This window comes from Oryzias melastigma, linkage group LG4 (assembly GCF_002922805.2).
Source record: "Oryzias melastigma strain HK-1 linkage group LG4, ASM292280v2, whole genome shotgun sequence".
Classification (NCBI taxonomy): Eukaryota; Metazoa; Chordata; class Actinopteri; order Beloniformes; family Adrianichthyidae; genus Oryzias; species Oryzias melastigma.
In genome coordinates this window covers 5,598,677-5,624,968 of record NC_050515.1, presented here as the reverse complement: position 1 = coordinate 5,624,968, position 26,292 = coordinate 5,598,677, and the positions used below count along the sequence as shown (strand labels likewise).

At 39.2% G+C, this 26,292-nt stretch overlaps 2 protein-coding genes across 3 annotated transcripts in view; both read left to right on the top strand.

The window, feature by feature from the left end:
* The window catches only part of agbl4 (ATP/GTP binding protein-like 4), a 408,857-nt gene that overhangs the window by 287,661 nt on the left and 94,904 nt on the right, over positions 1 to 26,292 (top strand). The gene's annotated exons all lie outside the window — the stretch shown is intronic.
* Positions 2,237 to 14,292, top strand: bend5 (BEN domain containing 5). 2 transcript variants are annotated; one of them, XM_024278672.2, is made up of 6 exons: positions 2,237 to 2,600; positions 3,531 to 3,658; positions 5,992 to 6,472; positions 9,833 to 9,981; positions 13,716 to 13,929; positions 14,010 to 14,292. In XM_024278672.2, exons 1-6 carry the CDS (start codon positions 2,417 to 2,419, stop codon positions 14,204 to 14,206), a joined length of 1,353 nt encoding a protein of 450 aa, XP_024134440.1. In that variant the 5' UTR covers positions 2,237 to 2,416; the 3' UTR covers positions 14,207 to 14,292. The 2 variants fall into 2 exon arrangements, with proteins under 2 accessions (XP_024134440.1, XP_024134441.1); XM_024278673.2 differs by having other exon boundaries at positions 2,467 to 3,103.

The window sequence follows — 26,292 nt, the reverse complement described above, 5'->3', positions numbered from 1 at the left end:
CGTGGCCGCTGAAGATGCTGAAGCTGAAAGGCTTCAAAATGGCCAAAAAAAAAGCGAAAAAAAAAAGTAAAAATTACGTTAGCCAAACAGCTAGCATGTAGCTGAAATATTAGCCTAACTCCAAAATACCCTTAAAAATCTTAGCTAAAATAGTCCAAAAAGCTAACAGAATGCTAATTTTTAAAACTTTAGAAATGTAACTTTTTAAGCATTATTATGAATAAAAAAAATGCAGGAATATTATTCCAGAATAAATCAACTTAAACCTTAAATAACTTTCAATATTTTACTCTCCATAAAAATGTGTCAAAATTATACAAGTTAAAAATAAGCGTAAGATAACATCGGGTCATTAATAACAATAAAATTAAATCATAGAATTACCCGGAGGGCCAGATCCGGCCCCCGGGCCTTGACTTTGACACATGTTCTGGAACATAGTTTCTGTAGAGTGGCTGTAGTTAACTTGAAATTCACCTCCGAGTTGTGGGGAGGGGACTGTTGGCACGGAGTCCTCCCCCCATTGCTGAGAGTTCTCCGTTTACATTATTGACTGTATAAGACAGCTGTACATGGCAGTGGATTAACGGTGAGAACTCTGATGTCTCCGTAGACATGTTGGAACCACGACCCTGGTGAGGCCAGGATTGGTCCGTGTTGATCTGAGTCTACATTTCTATGGCAACCGCTCTCTCCAATCAGAAGTGAGCTCCTTTTGGGGCCAAACCCCGTCCACTGAAAGGGGGCTTAAGAGAATCGGTCAAATGAATGCGGACGCTGGAGTCAGGCACGTTCACACGAAGGGCTCTGGGGTCGCTTGAGCACCTGCCCTTTTCCCTGGTGTTAAAACGTACTCTGTTTGTTACTCTTTTGTTTTTATGATTGCTTTTTCAGTTGTTGTTTTTTTTGTATCAATATTAATTCATCCTTGCAAGAGATTCAAGGCAAAAAAGGTTTCAGAAGGTAGCTAGGGGTTGCCATAGCAACTGCAAGGTTTGGCAAAAAAAAATCTTTAGCAACCCCAAATATATAATCCTTAAATCGAAAACTTTACTTTAAAAAAATGTTAATTGTGCACAATTTTAATACACGTAATCACCATCCATTTAACATTTAATGATTTTATGTTTGAATATTGCTTATTTTACGTTAAGATGTGACATAAAACCGCATAGAGGCCGTTCGTGAGTTTGTGTTTGTTCTTCATTTGTTACTAATAAACTTTATTTAATAAGAGACCATATTTTATTTTGCTTCAAAATGGTGGATGTTAACAATAGTTGGTTTACATTAAAAAAATAACAATTGTGTCACTTTCACCTACAAAGGTCTCATAGCCGAGTAATCATCTTTTTTAATTATTTAATTTCCATATTGTTTAAAGGACAAAAAATACTGTATTTTTGTTGTCCTTTTCCAACTTTGAGCCCCTGCACCTCAAAAATCCTGCGCTCGTCCCTGGCTAGAGCGATCTAGCTACGGTTCTGCTGCAGCCACAGGCTCTGCTGCCGACCTCGCGAGACTCCGAACTCACGTAGATTCAAGCGATAAACCGCCATTTATATAGGAAGCACTAGTAAACAAACCCTCATTCTGCTGTGATTTTGAATTAAATTCACAACACTTATTTTTCTGTTTGACTTGTCTTTAAACTATGGATAAACTTTAATTAACACTTTCATCTTAAATGTACATGTTACACGTATTGTGTAACAACTAGTAGAGACCAGAGACGTAATGTTACAGAGGAAAATATTTATTTTGAAAAATGTACCACTCGCTTAGCCACAACTTCACAAAAAAGTTGGCTCCGGCATCCAGCAAAAATCCAGCGAGCGCCCGCTGGCTTTCAGACCTCACATCCTTAACCCAACATCACCAGCCTTAAAGTTACGGCAGCTCGGACGATAAAAACGAAGATGTATGGATCTATCTATGAGTGGAGGCATCAGAATGGAGCGGATCACCCACCCTGCCTATTTTTTATGTCACAAATGCATTTTTTTACTTTAAAAAAAATGTCAACCCCTAATTAACATTGATTTGAAAAATAATTAAGCTTAAATTCATCAGAAAAATCCTTCAAGAGACCAGATTAATACCCTAAAATATCATGTAAAAGCTTATTTATTTAGTTTTTTATTCATAATTTCTTTTTTCAAGTTATTTAGTGATTAAAAAAAAAAGTTAAACCATTTTTTCTAAATGTTCTGCTTCAACCCATCACATTTTTCCAAGATACTGTCATGTCAATTACTTCTGCCTTGATGATTTACCCTGGTGATATGGGCCAGGCGAGAGTAGTCGAGCGCAGACGGCATCCCCCAACCCCCCCTATGTGTATATATTTTTTTAATACTTTGTGAGGAAAAACTGTCAACCATATCCAAAGTGCAGGACCAAAGAGAAGTAGATAATGTATGCTTTTGTTCGATTCTTTGGAGATGATATGTGCTGCGCGTTGCCCGTGTCCACTGTCGAAGGGTTCAGACCTGTGAACAAAACAGATTTTGATAACCAGAAGGTGTATCTGGTTCACAGAACTGAGGAGAATGGCTGCACAGGCCAGCCGTGCGAAGCTCAGATCCTCGCCCTTGCAGGTAAGTTGCCCTTCGGACACCGCGAGTTAACCATCCTTTAACGCGCGTTTCTCGCGTTAGAAATCGTAACATTTGTTTTTACGTCTGCGCATTAACAGGGCGCTAGAAGAAGACGTTTTCTATCCGATGTGTCAGAACGTGATCAGCTGGAATCTGACAGCAAAAAAAAAAAAAAAAAGAAAACGTCCTCCGCTCCGGCTAATGCTAGCTTGACATGCTAACCGAACTTTTCGAGGCTCTCGCGCCTCGTCGGCGCTTAATCCCGGTTTGACAACCACAACGGCGGGTTCCGTGGGCTGCGTGACCCGCTTCGGCAGAACCGCGCGGGTTGTTTAGTTCGTGAGTCTGTCGTTGTTTACAACGCGAAGCTAAAGCTCGCTTAGCCGGATGTGTTTGTTAGCATGCTAACCGGAATGCGGTTGACGCTGACAAAAGGCTGTCAGCGCATCACCGTCGCACCTGACAGCCAGCGGCTTTTCCTGCGTTTTTATCTTATTTACTGTGTAAGTGTGTAAATGTTTAAATGCGTCACTTTGACAACTTTAATGAAGGGCTAGCTTGCTAGCAGCTAGCTGTTAGCCGGGAGCTACAGACGGCTGCGGCGCTGCAGTTGTGTCTCCGCAGAGAAATGTCCCTCGAAAACATGTCACTGGCGTCTGATAAAACCCAAATAAATAACCGAAGCCGGTTGAATTAGTGTCACTTTTAATTACAGAGTCACCTCTTCATATTATCTACGTTTTTGTTAGCTAGCTTGTAGCGAATTTGAGTTAAGGCTAATTGATGTTGGACTGCAGTGTTTTTGTTATTTCGAGCTGCTAAAGTTGTTTTAATAATTGTCAAATCAGTGTCAAATATTTACTTGTTTGTCTTAGTTTTTAAGGAATAACATTTAAATAAAAAAGTTTGATCAGATTTTCTCTTTTACAGACACAGTGGAAGAATTTGAAGAAAGTTTAACGCAAAAAAAGATGAAAATTCCCAAGATGTCCATCAGAAATTCAGGAAACTCAGAAAACAGTTTTGGGGAAGACAGAATGCCGCTCAGGCATAAAAAGGTGAGTTCATTAAATGTACATTGGCTTAAGTGAGCGTATACTTACTTACATAATGATCAAGCATTTGGCACACAGCATAATCTTTTGATTATGTTTGACAAGTTAAATCTTAAAGTGGAAATTTTACAAACCATTAAAAAAATCTTCATTTTTACCCTGAAATATGGCCATGTGCTTTGTTAATCCATAAAATTTAAGACATAGAATAAACAAAAGAATGTAGAAAATCATCTTTTTGCTTGTAGCAGTTTGTGTTCACCTATTCTGTATGAATGTTTGATTGTTTATTCAGATGTTTCCTCCAATTATTTATTGTCTCATTTTATAAACTTGGCTGTCGCCCAAAATCCCACATGCTATTTTTACCATATGCTGGATTAGCACAAATTCAGCACTCTGGACAGCTGCCCTTTTACCAACAAATCCTCTGAGCGGCTCATCAAAGAACTCAGTGACTCCTCTTTTCCATTTCCTATTGAAATCTGCGCAGCCAAAACCAACTAACTTTGGGCCGTCTGCCATGTCGCTTCTATGGTCTGAGGTCATTTTAAGTTTCTTTTATTAATTTCTCTTGAGTGTTTACCAAACGATGGTGTGAAAACTGAAGCTATTCTTGATATTCGGGGTTTTTTGCAAACATTTACCAAAAAAAAGAAGGAAGAGAAAACATTTTCCAACTCTTGTCCTCAGCCCTCCCTCCAATCTTATGTTTCTCTATTAAAACACACCTGACTTTAACAACTGTCAGGTCTCTGTAGACTTTGATGAAGAGCTTAAGGGCCCACTCATACCACGCCAATTAGTCTGTGCGGTGCTGACAGCGCCACAGGGGGTTAATTGCTCGCCATCCCCGGCTCCACTCAAGCTCTTTGAACCGTCAGTTCTGCTGCATGACAAACATGTACACCGATGCAGTAGCAGGAAATGTTTACACCTGTTGGCCGTGAGATCCTCTGTTGTGTATTCAATAGACCGATGTTGGGTACAACTCTACTTTAGAACCAGACGGACTCGGGCACGGTCCAACTGGTTTGGTATGAATTGTTTAAAGTCCCCCTCCGATGGAAATCCTGTTTTTTGAGTTTTTAACATGTCTGTGTGGCATTTTTCTTTTGAAAGGGAACAAATGTAATAAAAAGTAATTTTGCTTTTCTGAGTATTTCTCCTTTAAAATCTCTGTCAATCAAACTGCCTAAAGAAAACAAATAAACAAAGCCTGCAAACTTCCAACCTCAAACTAAAATAACAAAACCCAGCACTGTAAGACTGCTGAGGACAAAGAGGAGAAAAAAATGTTATTTGAGCTTTTATCATGCAAAACAAATCACATTTGGAGAGATGCTAGGTTCTTTTTGTATTTCTGCTTTTGTTCGTGCCAAAAATAGACATAATTCCTATTTATCATTAAAAAAAAAAGGTCATGAATGCAAATTTCTTAAAGGCTCAAGTAAGACTTTGTGGCTCCTTCTAGGTTTTGATCAGTTGAAAACAAACCCAAATGGCTGTATTACTGTTAAAGTTGCCGACCCCTGTTCTAAACCCTCATCTGTTCCTAGTGTCTAGTTCAGGTTCTGGAGAAGAGAAGATGGTATCTTCACATTGACTGCAGTCAAATGAGCCGCCGTTCACATTTCTGTGGTCAAATCAGCATCACTGGATTTTTTTGTGTGAGTTTCATCCAATACTTACGGTAGCAGGACTGAGAACGCTGGAAAATCTCCGTGAGACTCTTGATGCGACCATGGAAATGTGAACGGCGGCTCATTTGACTGCAGTCTTTTGGAGGAAGTTCGGTCGGTGAAGATCTTAACCTCCTCGTCTGAGCTGACATCCGGCTCAGAACGATACAACTGGTCATTACTAATATTGCTGGACATTTTTATGTGAAGATTTGAAGATTTAAGCTAGCAAAACACTGAGCTATCATTTAGACAGGAGGGGGATTGGGGGTGGGGCTACTCAACTCAGCTCCAAAAGCCACGCCCCCTATGAGGAGATTTTGGAAACGGAGGGTTCAGATCAACATGAAAAAGTAGTTTTTCAAGTCATTTAGGTTTGTGGGATTTTAGTTAAAAATGCTGTAATCATAAATAAAACACTATTGGGACGTTTTGTTTTTTTTTTTTTTTAAATAAAAACAAACTCATGGGGGACTTTCAGCAGGACAACATGCAGGACGGGAGACTGTAGTGAGGACCAGGTTAAACTGTATTTAAGAACTGTTTCAAAAAGGAAGCTTGTCATTTTTAATTATCACCCTTAAATTTTGGTGTCTTGATTTTTTGTTTTAATATTTTACATCTTCGTATAATGACAGTGAGTCTTCTCTGCAGGCTTCATCTCATGACCAGGGACGCTCCCTCTCCAACTCCTCAAAGAGCCTCGCAGCAGTAGTGGCTCGCCTGGAGAGGAACGCGGCAAACTCTTGTATGGAAGGTGAAGAAGACCTGGACGAGGACAGGTTGGTGGAGGAGGGAGATGATGCAGACGATGAAGATGAAGATATAGAATTCAAGCATAGGCAACATCATCACTTGCAGCAGCAGCAGCAGCATTTGGAGACGGGCATGGATTGTATGTCGGAGGTAGCCGCGGCCATGGTTCCCAGGGTCTTGTACGAGGAGCTGGTTCACAGTTACAGGCAACAGGAGGAGGAGATGAGGAGGCTGCAGCAGGAGCTGGAGAGAACGCGCAGGCAGTTGGTTCAGCAGGCCAAGAAACTGAAAGAATATGGGAGCTTGCTGACAGAAGTCAAAGAGTTGAGGGACTTCAACAGAAGACTGCAGGACGTTCTTCTCATGAGACTGGGCAGCGGTGAGAGAACAGGATCATGCACAGTCACACCACAGCTTTGCCACCACTTCAGGGTTCCTTATGTGATCACACCAAATGCGATTTGTTCCAAATTTGATCCTAGCTGCTCGTCCAAAACTTTGTTCATGAACTCTATGCAAATTTTCATGTGGGAGGAGCCTTTATTTTACTGGCTCTTTCTTACATTATGGAAGCGATGATGTGGAGAGAAACTCTTGAATTTTAAGGGTTTTGATGAGCTCTATAAAGGTGCCAGTGAACAAGTTCATGAGATCAGACACTCTACCGGTACGATGAGGTGAATCATCTACGACAGGAGTGTCAAACTCAATCGCACAAGGGGCCAAAATCCACAATGTACCTTAGGTCATGGGCTGAATAGGATTAACATTTATTGAACACTCTAAAATGACATTTTTTAAAACTGTAAATTTCTAACATAATTATGAAGTAGGCAAATGGCACTAGCTGCGATAATGCTAGTGTGAATTCTGTAAGCTGAATTTGGTCTCTGAAGATGTAAGTGCTGATAGGTGAAGATGCTGAAATTGATGGCTAAAAATGCTGAAACTAATAGCTGAAAACACTGAAGCTGATAGCCAGCTAAAATGTTAGCTAAATGCCAAATTAACCCAAATACTAAAACAATTTTAAGTTGGCTGAAACAGCTAGCATGTTGCTGAAAAAATGGCTAAACTTCAAAATAGCCTAAAAACTTTAAAAAACCTAAATTAAGCAAAACAGCTAGCATGTAGTGGAAAAAATAGCTAAGCTTCAAAACAGCTTAAAAAACAAAACAAAAAAAAAGCCTAAATTAGCCAAAACAGCTATAATGTAAATATTAGATTAACTTCAAAATAGCCTAAATAACCTTTATAAAAGCTTAAATTAGCCCAAACAACTAGCATGTTACTGAAATATTAGCCAAACTTCAAAACAGCGTAAAAACCGAAAAAAAAAATAAAAGCCTAAACTAACCAAAACAGCGAGCATGTATCTGTAATATTAGCTAAACTCCAAAATAGTCCACGAAGCTAGCAGAATGCTAATTTTTAAAACTGTAACTTTAACATAATTATGAAAAATAAAAAGGCTGGAATATAATTCCAGAATAAATCAACTTAAACCTTAAATAACTTTCAATATTTTACTCTCCATAAAAATATATTTTGTCAAAATTTTCCAAGTTAGAAATGATCACAATATAGGCCATTAATAACAATAAAATGATCTCGGAGGGCCGGATCCGGCCCCCGGGCCTTGACTTTGACACATGAAATCTACTCCATTCTGGTTTTGGACACATCACCACCCAAACAGTTCCTGATTAGTTCATGTGGCGCAAATTTTAACCAAAGTTCACAAATGTATAAATTCTGGAAAATTCCATCCAGATGTCCAAATTGTTACTTTGTCTGCGTTATCTGAAACGCGCTAGAGAATCACGTCACGTTGATGCTCCGCAGGACACCGTAGGACCTCTTGCCGCATCAGTACATTGAATTAACATGAAAACTGGATATTGGCGACGTGTGCAAATCGTGTTCAGTGTGAACACCATTTACAGTCACACAGATTTCTTTAACAACAAAACAGAGTTTCTAAAAAAATAATTAACATGAAATATATATAAATAAAATAATTATAATGAAAAAATGAAGTAATAAAACAAATTTGTCTATTTAAATTATTGGTGTGTTTTAAACTATAGTGGTTATATAAATGCCTTCAGTGTCTTTTCTGCAGTACAGTTCTACTGTGAAACTCCATCACCCACCATAACACTAATTATTAAAAAAAACATATTTTTAAGTCTGTAATGGACTTCCAATCATCCAAGGTAACCAAGAATGGTTGGGATAGGCTCCAGCAACATCATTTCCCAGATTAAGCAGGTGCAAAAATTGCATAGATGGATGTTACCAGCAAATGTTTTCATGTTTCCAATATTAAGAAAAACAAGTGTTTTTGTGTCTGTGATGGACTTAAGACCACCCAAAGTTAACCTCTCCTTCAATCAAAATGGATAGGACAGGCCCCAGCAACCCCATGACCCCTATAGGGAATGGGTGAAAAAAACTGGATGGATGGATGTTGCCAACAAATGTTTTCATGTTACCAATATTATTAAGAAAATGATCAAATTGATTTGATTTGGAGTTTATAGCACAGATGCTGCATTAGAATAAATTCAAGTATGTATTATTAGTGCTGATGAGTCCATCTGAACTCATTTTTATTTGCAACAGGCTCATGTTTTCAAGAAGTACATGTTTTTATGGTCTGTTAAAGCAGTCAGGATGATAATTTAGTCAGATATTTGAAAATTAGGACATATTTCATATTTGATACTTGGAATTGATTTTTGAATCTCAATTCTCCGCTCGCTAAAAGAAAATAAAAGCTAATATTGTCATAATTGTTTCATTTAAAAATCCAAGTCAACGTCTCTCACTCCAACTTGTTCAGGCGTGAGGCAGTCTGTTCCCAATCTTTATTTCTTTTCTTTTACGAGATCTGAAACATTGTGATTTATTTCATTTTACTGCCCCTCTTTTTTCTCAAACTCTGGTGTCTTGGAGTCAAATCTGACTTTTGCAGAGACAGACCAAAGTAATGCGTGAAAAGACGTTTTGCCACCTGGCATCTTTTAAACATTTGATGCCTTCAGGCTCTTTCTGCTTTAAAGAAGGGGCATGAGAAATACTTTAGCAATTTCATGTTTTTGCCTTTCCTGTGCGGGCACAAAAAACAGGCATTAAAGTTCTGATGAGTATGCAGTCGCTTAAGTGAGGCCACGGACCGAACTTCACTGAGTTTGCAGAAAAAAGGAACCGAAAACTAAGAGTGAGGCAAATGCAAAGCGTGAACGTACTGCTCCTGAAGACTCAAACAAAACCATGAAAACACTCGTGCTCATTCAGTGAGGTACGGTTCATGTGTGAGCTTTTGTCGTTTCTAGGCCCAAAAAGAGGTCCCTGACGACTGATTTGACTGTTGAATCTACAGGCTGCAGATTAGTGAGCGCTGGGATTCTGTCAGTCATAGAATGGATTACCATGAGAAATATGAAAACTCATCAGATGCATTGGAGCTTAGCATGGCCAGTCAGCAGGCCAGCACAGCTACTGGACTAAAATAACTACATGTTGCAGTGAGGGGAAAGCCCAGGCCTGAAGCAGCAATGAACATAATCTGCAGCAAACTGCTCTAAAGCAAAACAAAATAAATACAAACTCAGTTCAGATATTACTTTTAATGTACATGTAGTCTATGTACTGTCAATCTTCATGAGTGGTACAGGTGACAGTCCGTTTGCTCCGTCTTCAAAGGGTTAAATGTCTGTTTTCATCCTCCCAGAGCCGATGCATGACAATGGAACTCAGACAATCAAGGCTGAAGTGGTGGAACCAATTGTTGAAGCTCAAGAGACGTGCAGAGAAGAAGCCAACACCAGTTCCAGCTACTCCCCCTCACCCAGAACGGTCTACACCTGCAACGATGGGAAGGTAAGCAGCCCTCCCTCCCGCCGGCGCAGAGGAGCTAACTCCCACGGGGATGTTAGTTTATCCTTTTTCTGTCCCTTTTCACTCTTTATTTAAGAAAAATGCACCAACTTTCATTAAAACTCACAATTTTAGACATAATTCTATTCAAATAAACCTTTCTTCAATAAGCTCTTCAAGAAACTTGCATATAAAATTTAAATTGAAAGTGTGACAAAAACATGACATAAAAATATATTAAAACAGAATTTAAAGTTTTTGATACTAAGATGCAAACATTAAGTTTGCTTATAAATACACACATTAATACATACATACTTTAATAAAATGTAATGTAACGAATCACATTAAGAACACTTTGTGTTAATGCTTAATTAAGCTCCAATGTGCATTACTAAGTGTATTAATTAATGCATTAGTTAGCAGTCAATTAATGTTTATTATTCAAAGTTACTCAGTGCATTACGAGGCATTTCATTTGTTAACATTTGTACATTTTGTTTTCTTTTTAAATTTGCCAACAAGCAGCCCAATGTTTCATTTTTTACTATTTTACAATTTTACCAACAAGATGTTACTTTTTTAAGTATTTTTTTACATTTTTTAAACTAACAGCGTGTTACAATTTTTACAACTAATGAGAAAAAAAAGTTACATTTGTTAAAAAAAAAATGAACAATACTATTTTACTGGTTAGCAAACCAGCAAAATGTTACTATTTTCTTGTTTTTAACAAATGTCACCAAACTAAAACACTTTCTAAGCCCTGTTTTGTAAGTAAACGTAACGGTCACCCAAAGCGTCCGTAATGCGGCTGTTTGCATGCGTTGGAGTGCTGAACGCTCGGCTTTGTGGGAAATGTAGTTTTTCCTCCTAAATCCGGGAGCCTGCTGCCTCAGCTGATCGGTCCCTTCCCCTTTGCTGCTCCGCTCCAGCAGGTAAACACGCTTTAGAAGATTATTATTGTTCTTGCAAGCCTGGCCAACATCATCAGTGTTTATTAGCCTGTTAGGGCCCCCCCCAACCCCACCCCCCCATTGCTGTAACTCAACCAGTGTCCTGTCTCTGATGACAGGGGGGGAATTGGTACTACAAGCTATGGGGCCTCCAGCCACTTCAGGCGTGAAGAACACTCGCAAATTAGAACTCTCCTACATCGCAGAGCCCATATTAATTATTAGCAGGAGAGGAATTTAAAGTGACGGGCAGGTCAGCCCGGTGAGAGTGCACACGGAGGTTGAAAAAGGGAGATTGTAAGAAAGAGATAAACAAGAGCAAAGACTTGTCTACCTCCAGGGCGCTGGGAAAGATTGCCCGGCTTGTGGTTTAAAGCACATTAGTTGCTCAAGGAAAAGCCTTTTGGAAGTGAGCCTAAAGACTTTACAGTGATAAGAAAATGGAGGGAGAGAGTGTCACATATGCCTCCCGCTGAATTAGCTCACCTGGAAGACCCGAGCAATCTGTCTGAGCTGGCAATCAGTCTGAAGTGTCTGGTAGTGGCTTATGCAACGCGCACTGACATCACATCCAGACCTTCAGGCTAAGTTCATAATGAAGGTAATCCAGGCTACAGGCACATATCAGCCTGAGCAGATTCTCAAGCCCGAACCGGTGAAAGTTGCTCTTCTTGGAAGGTGCAGTTTTCTCTTAAATGTCACAAAAAAAAACAGAATATAACCAGAAAAAGAGAGTGAGACGCATTCAGAATGTAAATGCTTATATAAGTGACGGCAAAAACATTGATCAGGAACACATTAAAACTCATATTTGATCATTTCTGATGGATACAATTGCTGATTTGCAATATTTACATAGATAGTGGAGTATAGTAAAAAATACTCTTCATATAGTGTAATTATATATAACTTCAGAACAATGTTGGATTTTATTAACAAACCTGTATGCATTTATGTCACCAGAAGTACATAAATCTTCAAAGTAAAGTGTCAGTGAAGGTTCTTATGTTCAAACTAAAGCTATCAAATGAAAAATAAACTTTTTTTTTAGTTCATTTTATTGAAGCAAGTTTGAAAAAGGCCATATTTTTTAACATATAGTTGAAAACCTCATTTTAAATATTGCAAAATCTGGTCATCATGTATCTGCTAGCATGGTGGAGATTGAGAAGCTGTACTGGAACGTGTCTTTAACCCTTGTGCTCTCCCACGGGGTCCAGATGACCCCACCCTTATTTTGATGAGTGATCCCTACTAGGGGTGGGCGATATGACGATATAAAATCGTCTTACGATCTCCTGGGCTGACAATGTGTCATTTTTGAGGGATTGTTTTATCACGATCTTCTACAAAAAGCTGCAAGATCGAGAAGGCAAAAGCTTGTTGACTGCCTGTGACTTTAAATCCGAGCTGCTCCTCGAGGCCTGGAGTTGCCTATAGTTGGTCTAAAGTTTTGTGAGTCTTTGTAGTATTTAAACTAAAAGTCAGTTTATGAAGCATGGAAACCCCGTTCTTAGTTTAGATAAAAGCACTGAGTGTTTTCTGGTTGTTAAACACATTTTTCCAATCTCATCTACTGTAGCACATTTCATCATTTCAAAAACCGTTTTTTTTTTCTCTATTGTTTTGTTTATTTGCATCTCTTCCAAACTGAAGTATAAATTATGTTTAAATACATATTTGCACCTCCAGTAAAAAGACACAAACTCAGTAAAAATCGTGGTTTGGTCTGTAAATCGTTGCTATATATTTATGAGTTCAAGCAACAATCGACGACCTTCATTGAAATGTGTCAGAATGAGGGACGGTAGCATGTTCTATTACATGAGAGGTTTCTCCTGATTTCAAAGTTTCAGGTGTGAATCTGCAGAAGTATCTGTTGATGCTCATTAATGGAGAAGGAATAATTAGACAGTTTTTAAACAAACGTAAAACCTGCAGAGGTGGAATTCACCGCAAGTTTCTCCCAGAGTCAGACGACTCTTTTCACAGACAATCACAATCTGAATTCATATTCGACAGAACTCGTCTAAGAATGTCTGTTGGGTTTAAAAAATATATCATTATAATGAAATATTCTGAAGATTTTGAGTTTATCTAGTAAGAACATGAGAGCATGGAGATGGTTTGAACATCTTTTCTGGAATGAAATTCTTAGGACACTGACAGAAGTTTACAGTACTTTAAACCTGTTTTTGACTGAATTTTAATTTTATGCATAATCATAAAGTTCTTTTTATTGTAATCAAATCACGTTTTTTAATCAAGAGACAAACTTGCAAATTAAAAGTTTTCATTGATTTATTTCAAGCAAATTCAATAAAATAAGAGAAAAAAATAAAAATAAATAAATACATTATCAAATATTTTATAGATAGAAAAAATCCACATTATCTTCTTGACATTTCCTACACACCTATTTGTATTTATTTCATTGTTGTAGTACATAACTATAAATTACTAAATATTCTCGAATTTGGTGGTAAGTGGACAGAAAGAGGAAAACGTACCATCTCTGCCCCTTTAACAAAACATTAAACTATTTTAACCAAATATATCTCTTTTTTATATAAAATAAAATCATCAAATGGTTGACAAAAGCTGACAGATTAAAGCAAAAATAAATACATAAATATATACATCAAATGTCTGTTTTTTTTTTTATATAACCTTTTCCCAAAATCCTTATACATTATTAACTACAATAACAAGAGGCTGTTCAGAGATAACAAATATGTGATTGAGTGTAAATCAACTCCTTGCATGTTTTAACATCTGCAGGTTCATCTTGGTGGAGGGATTTGGGTAGAAGAAGAGAAGTGGCACCAACTCCAGCGGACCCAAGGAGACTCAAAGTTCACAAAAAACCTGGCTGTGATGATCTGGGGCACCGAGACACTCAAAAACCGAAGCGTCACAGGAGTCGCCACCAAAAAGAAGAAAGACGCTTTGCCCAAACCGCCACTGTCGCCCAGCAAGCTGAAAATCGTCAGAGGTGAGACCCATCCAGATTCAGTTTAGATGCTTTCACTTTGAAGTACCTTCTCAAGGCTCACGTTTGCTCCGCCCCCACAGAATGTCTCTACGACCGAGTGTCTCAAGAGACGGCCGACAGCGCCGAAATCACGCAGAGATTGTCCAAAGTAAACAAGTACATTTGTGAAAAGATCATGGACATCAACAAGTCCATCAAGAACGAGGAGCGGCGGGAATCCAAGCTGCTCATCAGACAGACGGTCAAGATGGAGAACTTCACCTACGATGGGATTTAGCGATCACACCAGCGCCTTCTGCCTCCGCGTGGTCCACAGGAAATCAAACGGGGCTCGGTACGAGTGATCGGGGAACTGTTTCAGGAGCAGTGGTCTTTCTCTCACACTTCGGATTAGTTCTGTGAAACGTTAACACATGCCTTCCTCCCTCCGTACAAGACCGGTATCCCATCCGTCTCTTTCATCGTCTGCCAGACAGCTTTACCCACCAGATAAAAGAAGCTAAAGAGCTGGAATAAGTGTTTTTATAAGCTTTCCCGTGGATGTGGTGCAGACTTTGGTCTGCGTAGATGTGTGCTTATGTGTCAAAAGAGAATTTAGATGTGATTAATTTATTGTTCTGTGTCAGAACATCATTTTGGATCCTTGAACTTTTAAAAAGTATGAGGTTATTTCCGTAAAGGCGTCTCCTGGTGATGGTTAGTGGACGTTCTTGGTGAGCATCGGAAGCTGCTGAGCGTTGGCACTTGTTGTGTAGCGGGACATGCGGGTCTCCAGTGCACGAGTCTTAATCAAAAACAGCCATACGATGTTTTGCATCGGACACTCTGTCGCTTGCAGAGATTTGATTTGTGTGATTTTCCCCGACGTTTACGTAGGAGGGCAGAAATCGATCGATGATGCCGAGCCTTTTCTGCACACCAAAGTGTTGGATGGTGACGTGTTGCAGTGGTACAGGCATGCTGATGCCTTGAAAGGCCTTAAATGGATGTTGCAGGGGGGGGACTGTTATGCTGCTGGGTTTTCTAGTAAGCTGTGATTTGTAAGATGTATCGGAAGCTGAACCGACGGAGCTTCAACTGCACTTTGCTGTGAGAATGTGAGCGATGGTTTGGTACGACTTTCTGTGTGGTTGACGGACGGCCCTGTGAGCCAGACCGCCACCTGTGTGAGGACTGGAGCCAAGCTCTTGGATCTTCTTGTGACGTTAGCTGTGGGTAAAGCTGTCTGCTGCACGGTTTCCCGCCCTCGACGTCTGGCCCTGCTGAACCCTCTGGTGTTTAAGCCACACCGCCGGGAATCAAAGACGAACCGCTCAAGTGACCGTTTCCTTTAAACTATGCCACTGCAACAGCTACCATACAGATCTAGATCTCTATATCTCTATAGTAGGGCTGCCACGATTAGTCGACTGATCGATGACCGTCGTTACTTTATTTTATATGGAATCAGTGTAGTAAAGAGGAACAAAGTCGTGAGCGTTCAGCACCAAAAAATACACTTTATTATTGTTTGAGTCAGTGAGACCAAAATTTTATGTTTGGTGAAAAATAGTTCCTTGTTTCAGAAGCAGACCTTATTAGAGAGATCAGGAATATTCTTTACATCAAACTCATTTTGACAGGTGACCTTTGACCCCATATACCAGGTGTGACAAACTCAATCACACAAGGAGCCAAAATCCAAAACACACCTTGGATCACGGGCCGAACCGGATAAACATTTATTGAACACTCTAAAACTACATTTTTAAAACTTTAAAACCGTAACTTTTTAACATAATTATGAACTAGATATATAGTATTACCTGCGATAATGCTAGCGTGAATGCTGGAAGCTGAATTTGGCCGCTGAAGATGCTAAAATTGATAGCTAAAAACACAGAGGCCTGAAAAACTAAAAGGAAAAAAAACCTAGGTTAGCCAAAACAGCTAGCATGTAGCTGAAAAAATTGCTAAACTTCAAAATATCCTTAAAAACTGAAAAAAGCCTAAATTAGCCAAAACAGCTAAATGCCAAAATAGTCCAGAAACTATTTGACATATTTATGAATAATAAAGAAGCAGGAATATTATTCCAGAATAAATCAATTTAAACCTTAAATAACTTTCAGTATTTTATTCTTCAAATAAATATATTTTGTCAAAATTAGTTAAAAAAGAGCGCAAGATAACATCGGGTCATTAATAACAAATTAAAATTACCTGGAGGGCCGGATCCGCCCCCTGGGCCTTGACTTTGACACATGCTTTATACCCTTTATATCTAAAATTGATATTAAATTGTTGCGTCATCTTGAGGGGCGGGGCACCTGTCAAAACGAGTTTGATGGAAAGTATATTCCTTTTCTCTCATTTGATTTAATATTGTCACAAAATATCATCTTAATTGTCTTTATTTTAGTTAGTTTAAAGCTAATGAAGGTTCAGATTTGTGCTTTACATCCAGTTTGAGCATGAACCAATTAGTCGACTAATCAGAAAAAAATCATCGGTGATTAGTCGACAATGAAAATAGTCGTTCGTGGCAGCCCTACTCTATAGTCGTCTCTCCCGCTCCACAGTTTTGATCCTAAACGGTTGGTGTGGCCGTCTGCAGGCTGGAACGAAATGCTGCAGATTGAAATCTCAACTGTGACATAACTGTGAATCTGCTGCAGAACTTCCCATCAAAGCTTTTCCTCACTTCACACTTTAGATTCCCGCTCATCTCATTTCTTTCTTTCTCTCTTTGTTTTGTCTTTTTTTTTCTTTATAAAGTTCAGATCAGCCTTTTCGTGAAGCTACTTTTATGGTCTGGAGACGTTTCAGTGTACATAAGCAAACCTTTTTCTCTTTTCCACCAAACACGTTCAACTTTCAAGGTTCTGATCTTTTCATTTGGTTAATAATGTAATTCTGTGTTTTCTGTCAATTCCTTGTGTTTCTTACCAAAATGATTTTTTTTTTTTTTTGTTCTACGAATTGTTGGCTTTAAGCTTGATGTTGTATCCAAATATCGATCAGTGGAGTCTTCAAACATTAAAAAAAAACCTCTTTCTTAGCCAAAGTAATCTCAGAGAAGCAAAGGAGAGGATTTTCTCAACAATGTCTACCTACTTCAAATCTGCCATATTAAGAAAAAATCTGTAATGTTTGTGCTCAAACAGTTTCGATGCAGTAACGATCAACCCAAATCATTTGCAATGATGAATGCACTTTAACCTTCTGTCTGTCTTCAATGCTAAGCAGATGTATTTGTGGTATTTGTTTTTCTGTCTTTAGTGTAAAGGCTTGATAGTCATTTGTTATCAAGAAGCACCTTAGATCCATTTTTATTTCAATTACTCTTTTTTTTTAATGAGCAAAATGCAAAAGTGAGCTTTGACGTTTTGTCAACAATCCATAAAAAAGGCTTCGAAAATTTATGTGAAAAGATTTGTAGCTTTATTACAAACCAAATCAAAATAAGTGAATTTATTGCCAATTTGTTTTAGCCACTGACTGTATATTAGAACTGATAGTAAATGGTTAATTTAACCAAATAATCTCAACCGCCATTTATTTTTGTGGTACGATCGAACCATTACTCATCAGTCAGCAGTGATTGGTTCAAGTAAATGTTGCTATGGCAACAACTCGCCAATCCGGAGTGAGCTTGTTGGAAATACAAAGAGAGAGAGAATAGGAATATACTATCCATCAAACCCATTTTGACAGGTGACCTGTCAAAATGAGTTTGATGGATAGTATATTCCTATTCTCTCTCTCTCTCTCTCTCCACACCAAATCCGCCCACTTTTATTGAGACATCTAATTGGTCAATTTTTAATTTGAATATCTTCCAATTAAAAAAAAAAAATTTTTTTGATAACTTGAAAAAAAGTAGTAAATTAAGAATGGTTATTCTGACCAATAGGATGACTGCTATAGAAGTCAGCTTTTTGGAACCGACCCCCATTTACTGTTTGGAACGCGCAGAACTCAGTTCATTTCTCATATACAGTCAATGGCTTCAACCCATTTACTAAAGACTGTCAGTGAAAAGAACAAAGTCACTGGATTTTATTTTATATTTTTTTCTTTATGTCCAAATGCTGGGGATGTGAACCTACCGCTAATGTGAAAATCCAACTGCATTTTTACAAATATATGCTCTTTAACGACTGAATGGCTAAGTTGGACAGGAATTAGAGAAAAAATGACTCTTGCTCTGACAATTGTGTCATTTTAAAAAGCTGAAAAAGAAACTTTCTGCTGTGAAGCCTTGGAAAAATTCAAAAAAATGATTATTGTTCTTTTTTATTTTTTTTATTTTGTTTGTTGAATGCCAAAAGGGGGTGTGGTCAATAGAGTGCTTAAAGAAAGAGCATTTATCCTGCTATTGCATAATCTAAAATGTTAAGCTCTGAAGTGAAACCTTCTTTAGAGAGTGAAAGCTGTAAGAAAAATGCTGTCTTTAACCCGGCTTAATATGCGATGGTACGACCCATCTCTGTCAAACCCACCGAGGTATTTGCAGAGGCCGAGTGTGGACTGGAGCTGCACATTAAGGACGTATTACATAAGTGTAGCTGGTAGTTGATGGCTATTACAGGCTAGTTTGTCTAAGCCAGGGGTCGGCAACCTTTAATAGTAAAAGATACTGATTAAAACTTTAAAGAAGTCTTACTTTGGTCTTTAAGAAAATGGGATTTGCATTCTTTTTTTTTTATAATATGAATTATGTCTCAAAAACGATTTTTGAAAGAACTTATTTTATAAAAGATAATCTTTGCCAAACAGGATTATCTCGGTGTAGCTCTTGGAACCAATAAGATATTATGCAGTTTTAACTCATAAAAGATCAAACTTTATTATTGGAGGTAACGTTGAGCAAACAAATTACTAATTAAGTAATTTGATTTTTCATTTAAGGTCATTTTCCCTCTTTATCCTTTATTTTAGTTTGGAGTTGGTAGTCTTAATTTGCCGGCTTTGTTTATTTGTTTTCTTTGGGTGGTTTTGGTTAGGGAGGGGCTGCTAGGTCAGCAGTCTCCATGACTTATTTTATGTTTGTCCGAGGAGCCATCACAGAGAGACAAGAGTTGCAGACCCCTGGGCTAGACTGTCCTGTACGTCGGCCGTCACTTTTAGCATCTCAAAGGAGAAACTTAAACGTTCTACGTCACCCGGCGTCCCTTACTGTCCTGACATGTATATGGATTACATTTATGTGGAAGAAAACCCTGTTGTCCTTGCTTCGTTGCTTAAACCCGTCAAAGCTTTTTTATTTTTTGGGTGAAATCTGCTTTTAGCTTTACTCGGCCCGGGCTCGACACTGTTTGAGCCACAGATACAACGTCAAACTTACGTTGAGAAGAGGATGAAAAAAAGAGCAGTCATTGCTAGGCCTGTATTTTTCTTAAATATCAGTAACTTTGTATACGACCCACAAACCGGCTCTACTTCATCTTACTTCACCGTCCTACCTCATTGTTGCTCTGGTGTTTGTCAGTGACTGTAAACTGTGTGTATATTAAAAAAAATCTATAGGACAAAAGTATACCTGGTTACTCTCAACATGTACAGCATATAAAACTAGTATAACACCTCAATATCATTCTTAGATCAGTTTTATTACCTGCTTTAAGATGCTGCTGTAAAGGGGATTCTGTGTGAGGGTTTGTCTCTGAATATATATCTCTGCTCTTTGCTCTGTGGTGCCGGTGATTGGTGGTTGTGTTCTGTCTCTCTTGCATTCTGAGATTTTTACTGGTTGACGGTGCTACCAGCAAACAGTTCAAAAGCTGATCTATCGGACCTCAAACGGTGCTGTTTTTCTATGTTTTTATCGTCGTGCGGCTGCGTTTTATCCAGGTGTCCACCGTTCCCTCTGCTAATCAAAACTCCAAGCCACAATACGTTGCCGGGGCGACCGCCCTGCCTCAACCGCACGCTATCCATCCAAATATTGTAGATTAAGAGCCTCAGCTGCAAGTTTCAGAAGTACCTCAAGGGTTGGGTGTTGTGGATGCGCCGTTTACTTTCCGTCGTTGTTGTGTACTCTCAGAAATATGCAGTTTTCCTGGTGGGACGAGGAGGTAGCAGATGAGTTTTACTGTTCATCGACGAGTTCGCCATGTTCTGTCGGTTTGTTTGGGGCTCCTGGGGGGAAAGCTGTGAGACACGTTCATCCTCAGTCTGTTGTTGTCATTTTTTCTTCTCTTCCTGGTTATCATACGGAGGATTCAAATGTAATCATCTGTTTAAAGTAGGGATTTATTCTACCAAAACTCCATCTCCGTTTCCTGCTATAGATTTCCTGTTATTTTTGTGACTAAATTCTGTTATGCTGGAGCCGCTCTAAACTGTTGATTGTGTGTTCGATTACACATTGCCGGGTTAAGCCATTCCTTCTCTGGACTCCTTTAAAGCAGTCCGGCGGTGGTCCGTAGACCTGAACCAGAGAGGGGTTGGGGGTTGAATTCCTATGCAGGAGTGGAGCTGCTGACCTTCTTGGGGGGAAAGAGACCACCACAGATAGAGGAGAGAGAGAGAGCTGAGCGTCACCGGACAGGCTTGAGATCAAATCAAAAGCGAAATGACAAATCCATCCAGAACTATGACCGCTTTCTGAAGTGGAATCAAACTGAGCCGCCCCCCCGCCCCCCCCAGGGCTGCTCAGTACACCTGTCTGTACCTATAAAGGAATTGCAGTTATCAGGGAAAAAACAGGGTTTTTACTGCGTGGAGTATTTCCAGTCTGTATCTAAATGTGAAAAAAACTATCATTTCAGTGACCCCCCCCCAGCCCCCATTTACAGAATATCCTACAAGTATTTGCTATAGAGAGTGTACATGTCTTTGCTAAACCAGCCACACCTCTGCTATGCGAGCAACTCTTTGGCGCTTCGCATCCTGTTCTGTGTTTTCTCTTGCTGCATTCAGGAACACCTGTTTAATGTATAGACGAACAGAAATAAATCAAGAATTTTATTCTATCAGCACAAACCTCTGTGGTCTTTTTTTGTGTCGTTTCCTGCATGAAACTCTATGAACATAAATCTGTCGTTGAAACTCTGACTTCTCGAAACAAAACATCTTATTTTTGAAGTCCCACTTTGAACTTCTTTTGATCGGTTGTGATCAATAATCATAACTAATAATGGTGCAGTTTTTAGGAAAAAAATCAAAGAATTATCATTATCTAGAACAGTTTCTGTAGTAGAATTTTGCCTCAGAGTTGTGAGAGGACGGTTGGCGAGGAGTAAGCCTGACCTGATTTCCCATCATCCCTTTGTTTACAGCACGGGTCTGCAACCTTTAACACTTTCAGAGCCATTTAGTCCAGTTTTTGTGACCGTGATCTCATTCATTTTTAAAATGTAGTTTTAAACATTTACAATCATTGAATTATAAAAGTGTTATATTTTTCTATATAACAAATTTCGCTTGTTTTACTGTTGGCAGCATTAAAAGTTCCTTTCAAAATAAAATCTAAGATGAAATTTTCTATCATTGTCACTTTGATCACTTTTCCTCATAAACATTGGTGTAAATTCGCATTTTTTAATGCAAAATGTAAACAAAGCACTGTTGTGCAGCAGCAGACAAGAATATGTTAATTTAGAAAAAGCAATAATTATTGTGGTGTTGGTTTTGTTGTGAAGAATAATACTGTTTCAAATAAGGAGGGATTTAAAAAAAAAAAAATTTAATTACTTGGAGGGTCGGATTTAAAAAAATTCCGGATACACTAGCACTAAAAATGTCCCTTCAAATGGAGGAAAGGAAAATGGGAAGAATTCGGATTGGGCCAAAGAAATGTAAATACATGTTCTCCATCATGCAGAAAAAAGCCACAAGAACATGTTAAAAACACCAGAAACACCTTTTCTCATTGGAGTTTGTCTTCAAATGAATTTTCTGAGGCTAAACGGCGTGGCTGTGACCCGTTTCTCGCATCTTTATTATTTTTTTTCTTACAGTCAGACGCCTTCTAAGTAAGCCGCATTTCATTTTCACAGACTCTATTTTCATTTCAGTCCTTAAATTCCGAGCTAAATCAAATCAGGACTCTTATCTGGCGAGCCCAAACCTAATTCGGAACTTGAAGGTGTTATTTTTTTACTGTGAAATAACTGAAATAGGAAGTTTTTTTTTTTTTTTCCTTTTTTCCTCCAAATGGTGCTGGTGGTGTGCTGTATGGATTTTATGAAACTCTTGACCCCGGGGCCACGGCACATTTCTCAGACACAGAAACCCAATAAACTTTCATTTAAGTGGAAAAAGTGAAAATTAGAGTTTGAAATTGTCATACGGTTGCAAGGATTAGCCTCTACAACTCGTCACCCAGGAGCCTGACACCATTAAGAGAGCCAGATGTCTGTGCAGGCGTGAGCAGACGAGCTGCAGCTTATCGCCTCCTATTACCATAGATCTGGCTGTTACAGCTGATGAGCTTGTGAAGGTGTGGGGTATTAACTCGTTTTCAAGCGCGGGATAAGGCACTCGGCTTGTTTGGGTTTCTGCCGGCGCCACACATGTGGATGATTGGCAGCGCTGTATCTTGCGAGTCGCGTGTCCGGACCAAAGTGCAATATCAGCCCAGCTCCATGAGAGCCAGATAAGGCAGGAATGGGGTTGACGTATCAGATGCTTGTAAACATGGCTCACACCTAAAACGCGTCCTATCGCTGAGAAGCAGGTTTGGATGACCCCACATGGAAAACCGCCACCGTTTTCCTGCGTCCCTCTTCCTGTCCTTTCACCTCATTTGAAACATTTGCATATATTATTGCCTCTGTAAGCAAGAGTGCAATGCAGCAGGCTTTCCCTGCAGCCCAAGGGGACTTCTCAATGTCATTATCGCTAAAGCCTGCCACATGTCTGTAATGCATTGCCGCCTGCCTTTATTGACAGCGCGATGATTCAGTGGCGGCGATGATGGATTAGTGCCGGCTCGGTCGAGCTGGGATGGGCTGGTCCAGACTGGGCTGGGCTCTGCAGCCTGTCGCATAAACACCGTCCTCCTCATACACTGCAGCATTCAGGGAGATTTGTTGTTTCTATGTCGCACATAAAAGCCGGGAAGGCGCTCCTTTCAGCGCTTTTATGGAGCTTCCTGGAACACTTTAAATCCTGGCGCTCACCTTTTGCATCCCAAACATCCTCCGAGCACAAAGCAGCATAACAAGTGGCTCCAACTGACACTTTTAATGAGATTGTTAGTGTTTTAAATTGGGGTATTACAGCTGCTTTCGCTCCCAGAAATGCAGATGTGAGGTTCTAGACAGGAACTATATGTGACTTTAAATTAAAAAGTTTCCACGAGTTACAACAAATAAATGTTTTTGTGTTTCTGAAATCAAGACCCTAAAAAAGATCTGTGCCCCCTTTTTACAAGCTTTTTGTTGTCTCTCTTGTCGTTGTTTGCTGTCACAGAGTTGTGGCTCCAGCCTCTCTAAAAAGCCTTAATGTCTTCCTGCCATGACGGACCTCCATAAATGCTGCTCTTAATCTTTTCTGGAGCGAACAATGATTGCACGCTGAGTGTTCTACATGAAAGAGTCAAAATAATAAATCCAGCATTCATCTTTTCCATTTGTGTTTTTGGAAAACCATCTCTGACTTATGCAACTGAATTTTCTCTGAATAAAACAAAATCCTTTGGAATTATTATTTATTTTGTTAGTACTTTTACTTTTAGTATCAGCTCTAATAGTATTATTCCCCTTGGATAAGCTCTAAGACTCTCTGAAACACCTCGTCTAATGTCTCAGTCACATCTATCTTTATGGGTCCAGTGGACACTCCCCAGATACCACTCAGCTGACTCTCATCAGTGCATCACCCACTTGTGACTTAAGCAGTTCAGAGCCTCACTGTGCGAAGTATTGTTTATACCGAGCGTTTCTAGCTGGACCTGATCTTCTGTTTCTGACCCTGCTTGTTTTCTGATCGCTTGCTGCCTGCCCTGACCCTCGCCTTGACTCTGACTACTCTACTCTCTTCTTGGATGACCCCATGGTCGTGATTGACCTCTGCCTGCCTGACTCTGATTTAACTTTGTGGACTTTTAGCTGTTTTAGTTCCAGTCTGGACTAATAAACCTGATGTCTGCCTGTTTTTGACAATTACGAACTGTCGGTCGCAGGATAGAAAAAAGGTGAACCAATATTTTTGTTCTGTGGCACAGGTGTGCAGTTCAAGGCCCGGGGGCCGGATCCGGCCCTCCGGGTAATTCTATCCGGCCCTTCAGATCATTTTTTTTTATTGTTATTAATGGCCCGATGTTATCTTGGGCTCATTTCTAATTTGTATAATTTTGACAAAATATATTTTTATAGAGTAAAATATTTAAATTTGTTTAAGGTTTAAGTTGATTTATTCTGGAATAATATTCCTGCCTTTTTTTTAATTTATAATTATGTCAAAAAGTTACAGTTTTAAAAATTGTCATTCTTCTAGCTTTTTGGACTATTTTGGCATTTAACAAGATTTTTTTAGGCTATTTTTGAGTTTAGCTAACATTTCAGCTTCATGCTAGCTGTTTTGGCTAGTTTAGACTTTTCTTTTTAAGTTTTTTCAGCTGTTTTGAAGTTTAGCTAATACTTACACACTAGCTGTTTTGGATACTTTGGGCTTTTTTCAGTTTTTTAAGGATATTTTGAAGTTTAGCTATTTTTTCAGCTACATGCTAGCTGTTTTGGGTAACCTAAGGTTTTTTTTATTTTCAGGCTAATTTGGCATTTAGCTAACATTTAGCATGCTACCAACTTTAGCGTTTTCAGCTGTCAGCTTCAGTGTTTTTAGCTATCAGTTTCAGGATTTTCAGCTATCAGCACTAGTATTTTCAGCTGCCAATTTCAGCTTACACCAATGTTAATAACTTACAGTTTTAAACATGTAGTTTTAGAATGTTCAATAAACGTTTATCCTTTTCGGTCCGCAACGTGAGGTGTCTCTTGGATTATTGCCTCTTTGTGCGATTGAGTTTGTGGTCTCATCAACCTTGATATTTCACGCGTCTGCATTTCTCCTTACAACTTTCTACATTTTTTTTTTTTTTTTTTTTTACCTCCCGACGGCCAATAATCACCTGTAAGGACAGTTGAGACTAAAGATTAAACTACCAGATCTAGAAAATGGTTTGTTTTTTTCTTCCCTCTAAATTTGGTTCCCCTTCCTCAGCCGCCTGTAAAACACTGTCACTCAGCTGCATGATCAGATATACCGGATGAGGTGACTGTTGATGCTAAATCCCTCCCTGCTGCCAGCAATATTCAGAGGTCCTTATCATTTTTCAGGACCTTATTTTTCTGCTTCGACGATAACAAAATGCGAGTTCTGGAGTCCATGAAAACCCAACTGTGCTCTCGTACAAGCACGACAGCGTCCGCACACACCGGCATGCGTACACACACAGCATCCAAATGGCCTCTATTAATGCAGATGGCTCTCCCAATTAACAAGACTCAGAGCGATGATGAATTTTTCATTCTCTGAACATTTAAGCTAATTATGGCTCAAATGGAGCAGGTTCCAGTGAATCACCGTGGCAGCGACTGCCAATGGCAGCCAATGTCACTGTCACAGTGCCACTCCGCAGCACCACCCTCATCACTACAGCTGCTTAATATTCATCTCCCACGCCGGCTCTCCCTCGCCTCCCTTCACTCCGTTCTTATTTTCCTCCCTCCTCTCCCTCTTCGAACTTTTCCTTCACCTGTTCTCCGACTATCCTCCTCATCCGCCCCACAGCCCGGCTTCACTCTGGCTGTGGTTCACGATGGAAAACATCTCATTTAGCAGTTTAATCAGAATGTAATGTGAGGAAATAAAGCTTGTTAGGAGCTGAAGTCCTTTTGTTGAGCGTCAAGGACGATTGATCTTCGTCTGACCTAATCCGTTTACCTTCTGTGATGTCATCCGCCGTGTTTTCAGTCGTTCGACGACTTCAGTTTAACGTCACACTGACCATGACGTTCAGTGATGTCCTTGAGTCTAAGACGTGTCAAAGACGAGGCCCGCGGGCCGGATCCGGCCCTCCGAGTGATTATACCCGGCCCTCCAGATCATTTTATTTTATTGTTATTGATGATCCAATGTTATCTCTCACTCATTTTTAACTTCTATTATTTTGACAAAATCTATTTTTATGGAGAGTAAAGTTGAAAGTTATTTAAGGTTGAAGTTGATTTATTCTGGAATATATTCCTGCCTTTTATTATTCAGAATTGTGTTAAAAATTGTGGTTTTAAAGTTTTTTTAAACTATTTTGGCATTAATTGAGATTTTATAAGGCTAATTTGGAGTTTAGATAATATTTCAGCTACATGCTAGCTGTTTTGGCTAATTTAGACTTTTCTTTTTAAGTTGTTTTGGGCTGTTTTGGTGTTACGC

Excerpts from the sequence above, each read along its gene's own strand:
- bend5 (XM_024278672.2), top strand. The coding sequence starts at position 2,417 with ATGTATGCTTTTGTTCGATTCTTTGGAGATGATATGTGCTGCGCGTTG. Across the intron at positions 6,473-9,832 it reads TCTCATGAGACTGGGCAGCG|AGCCGATGCATGACAATGGA; the intron begins GTGAGAGAACAG and ends TCATCCTCCCAG. Across the intron at positions 13,930-14,009 it reads CAAGCTGAAAATCGTCAGAG|AATGTCTCTACGACCGAGTG; the intron begins GTGAGACCCATC and ends CCGCCCCCACAG.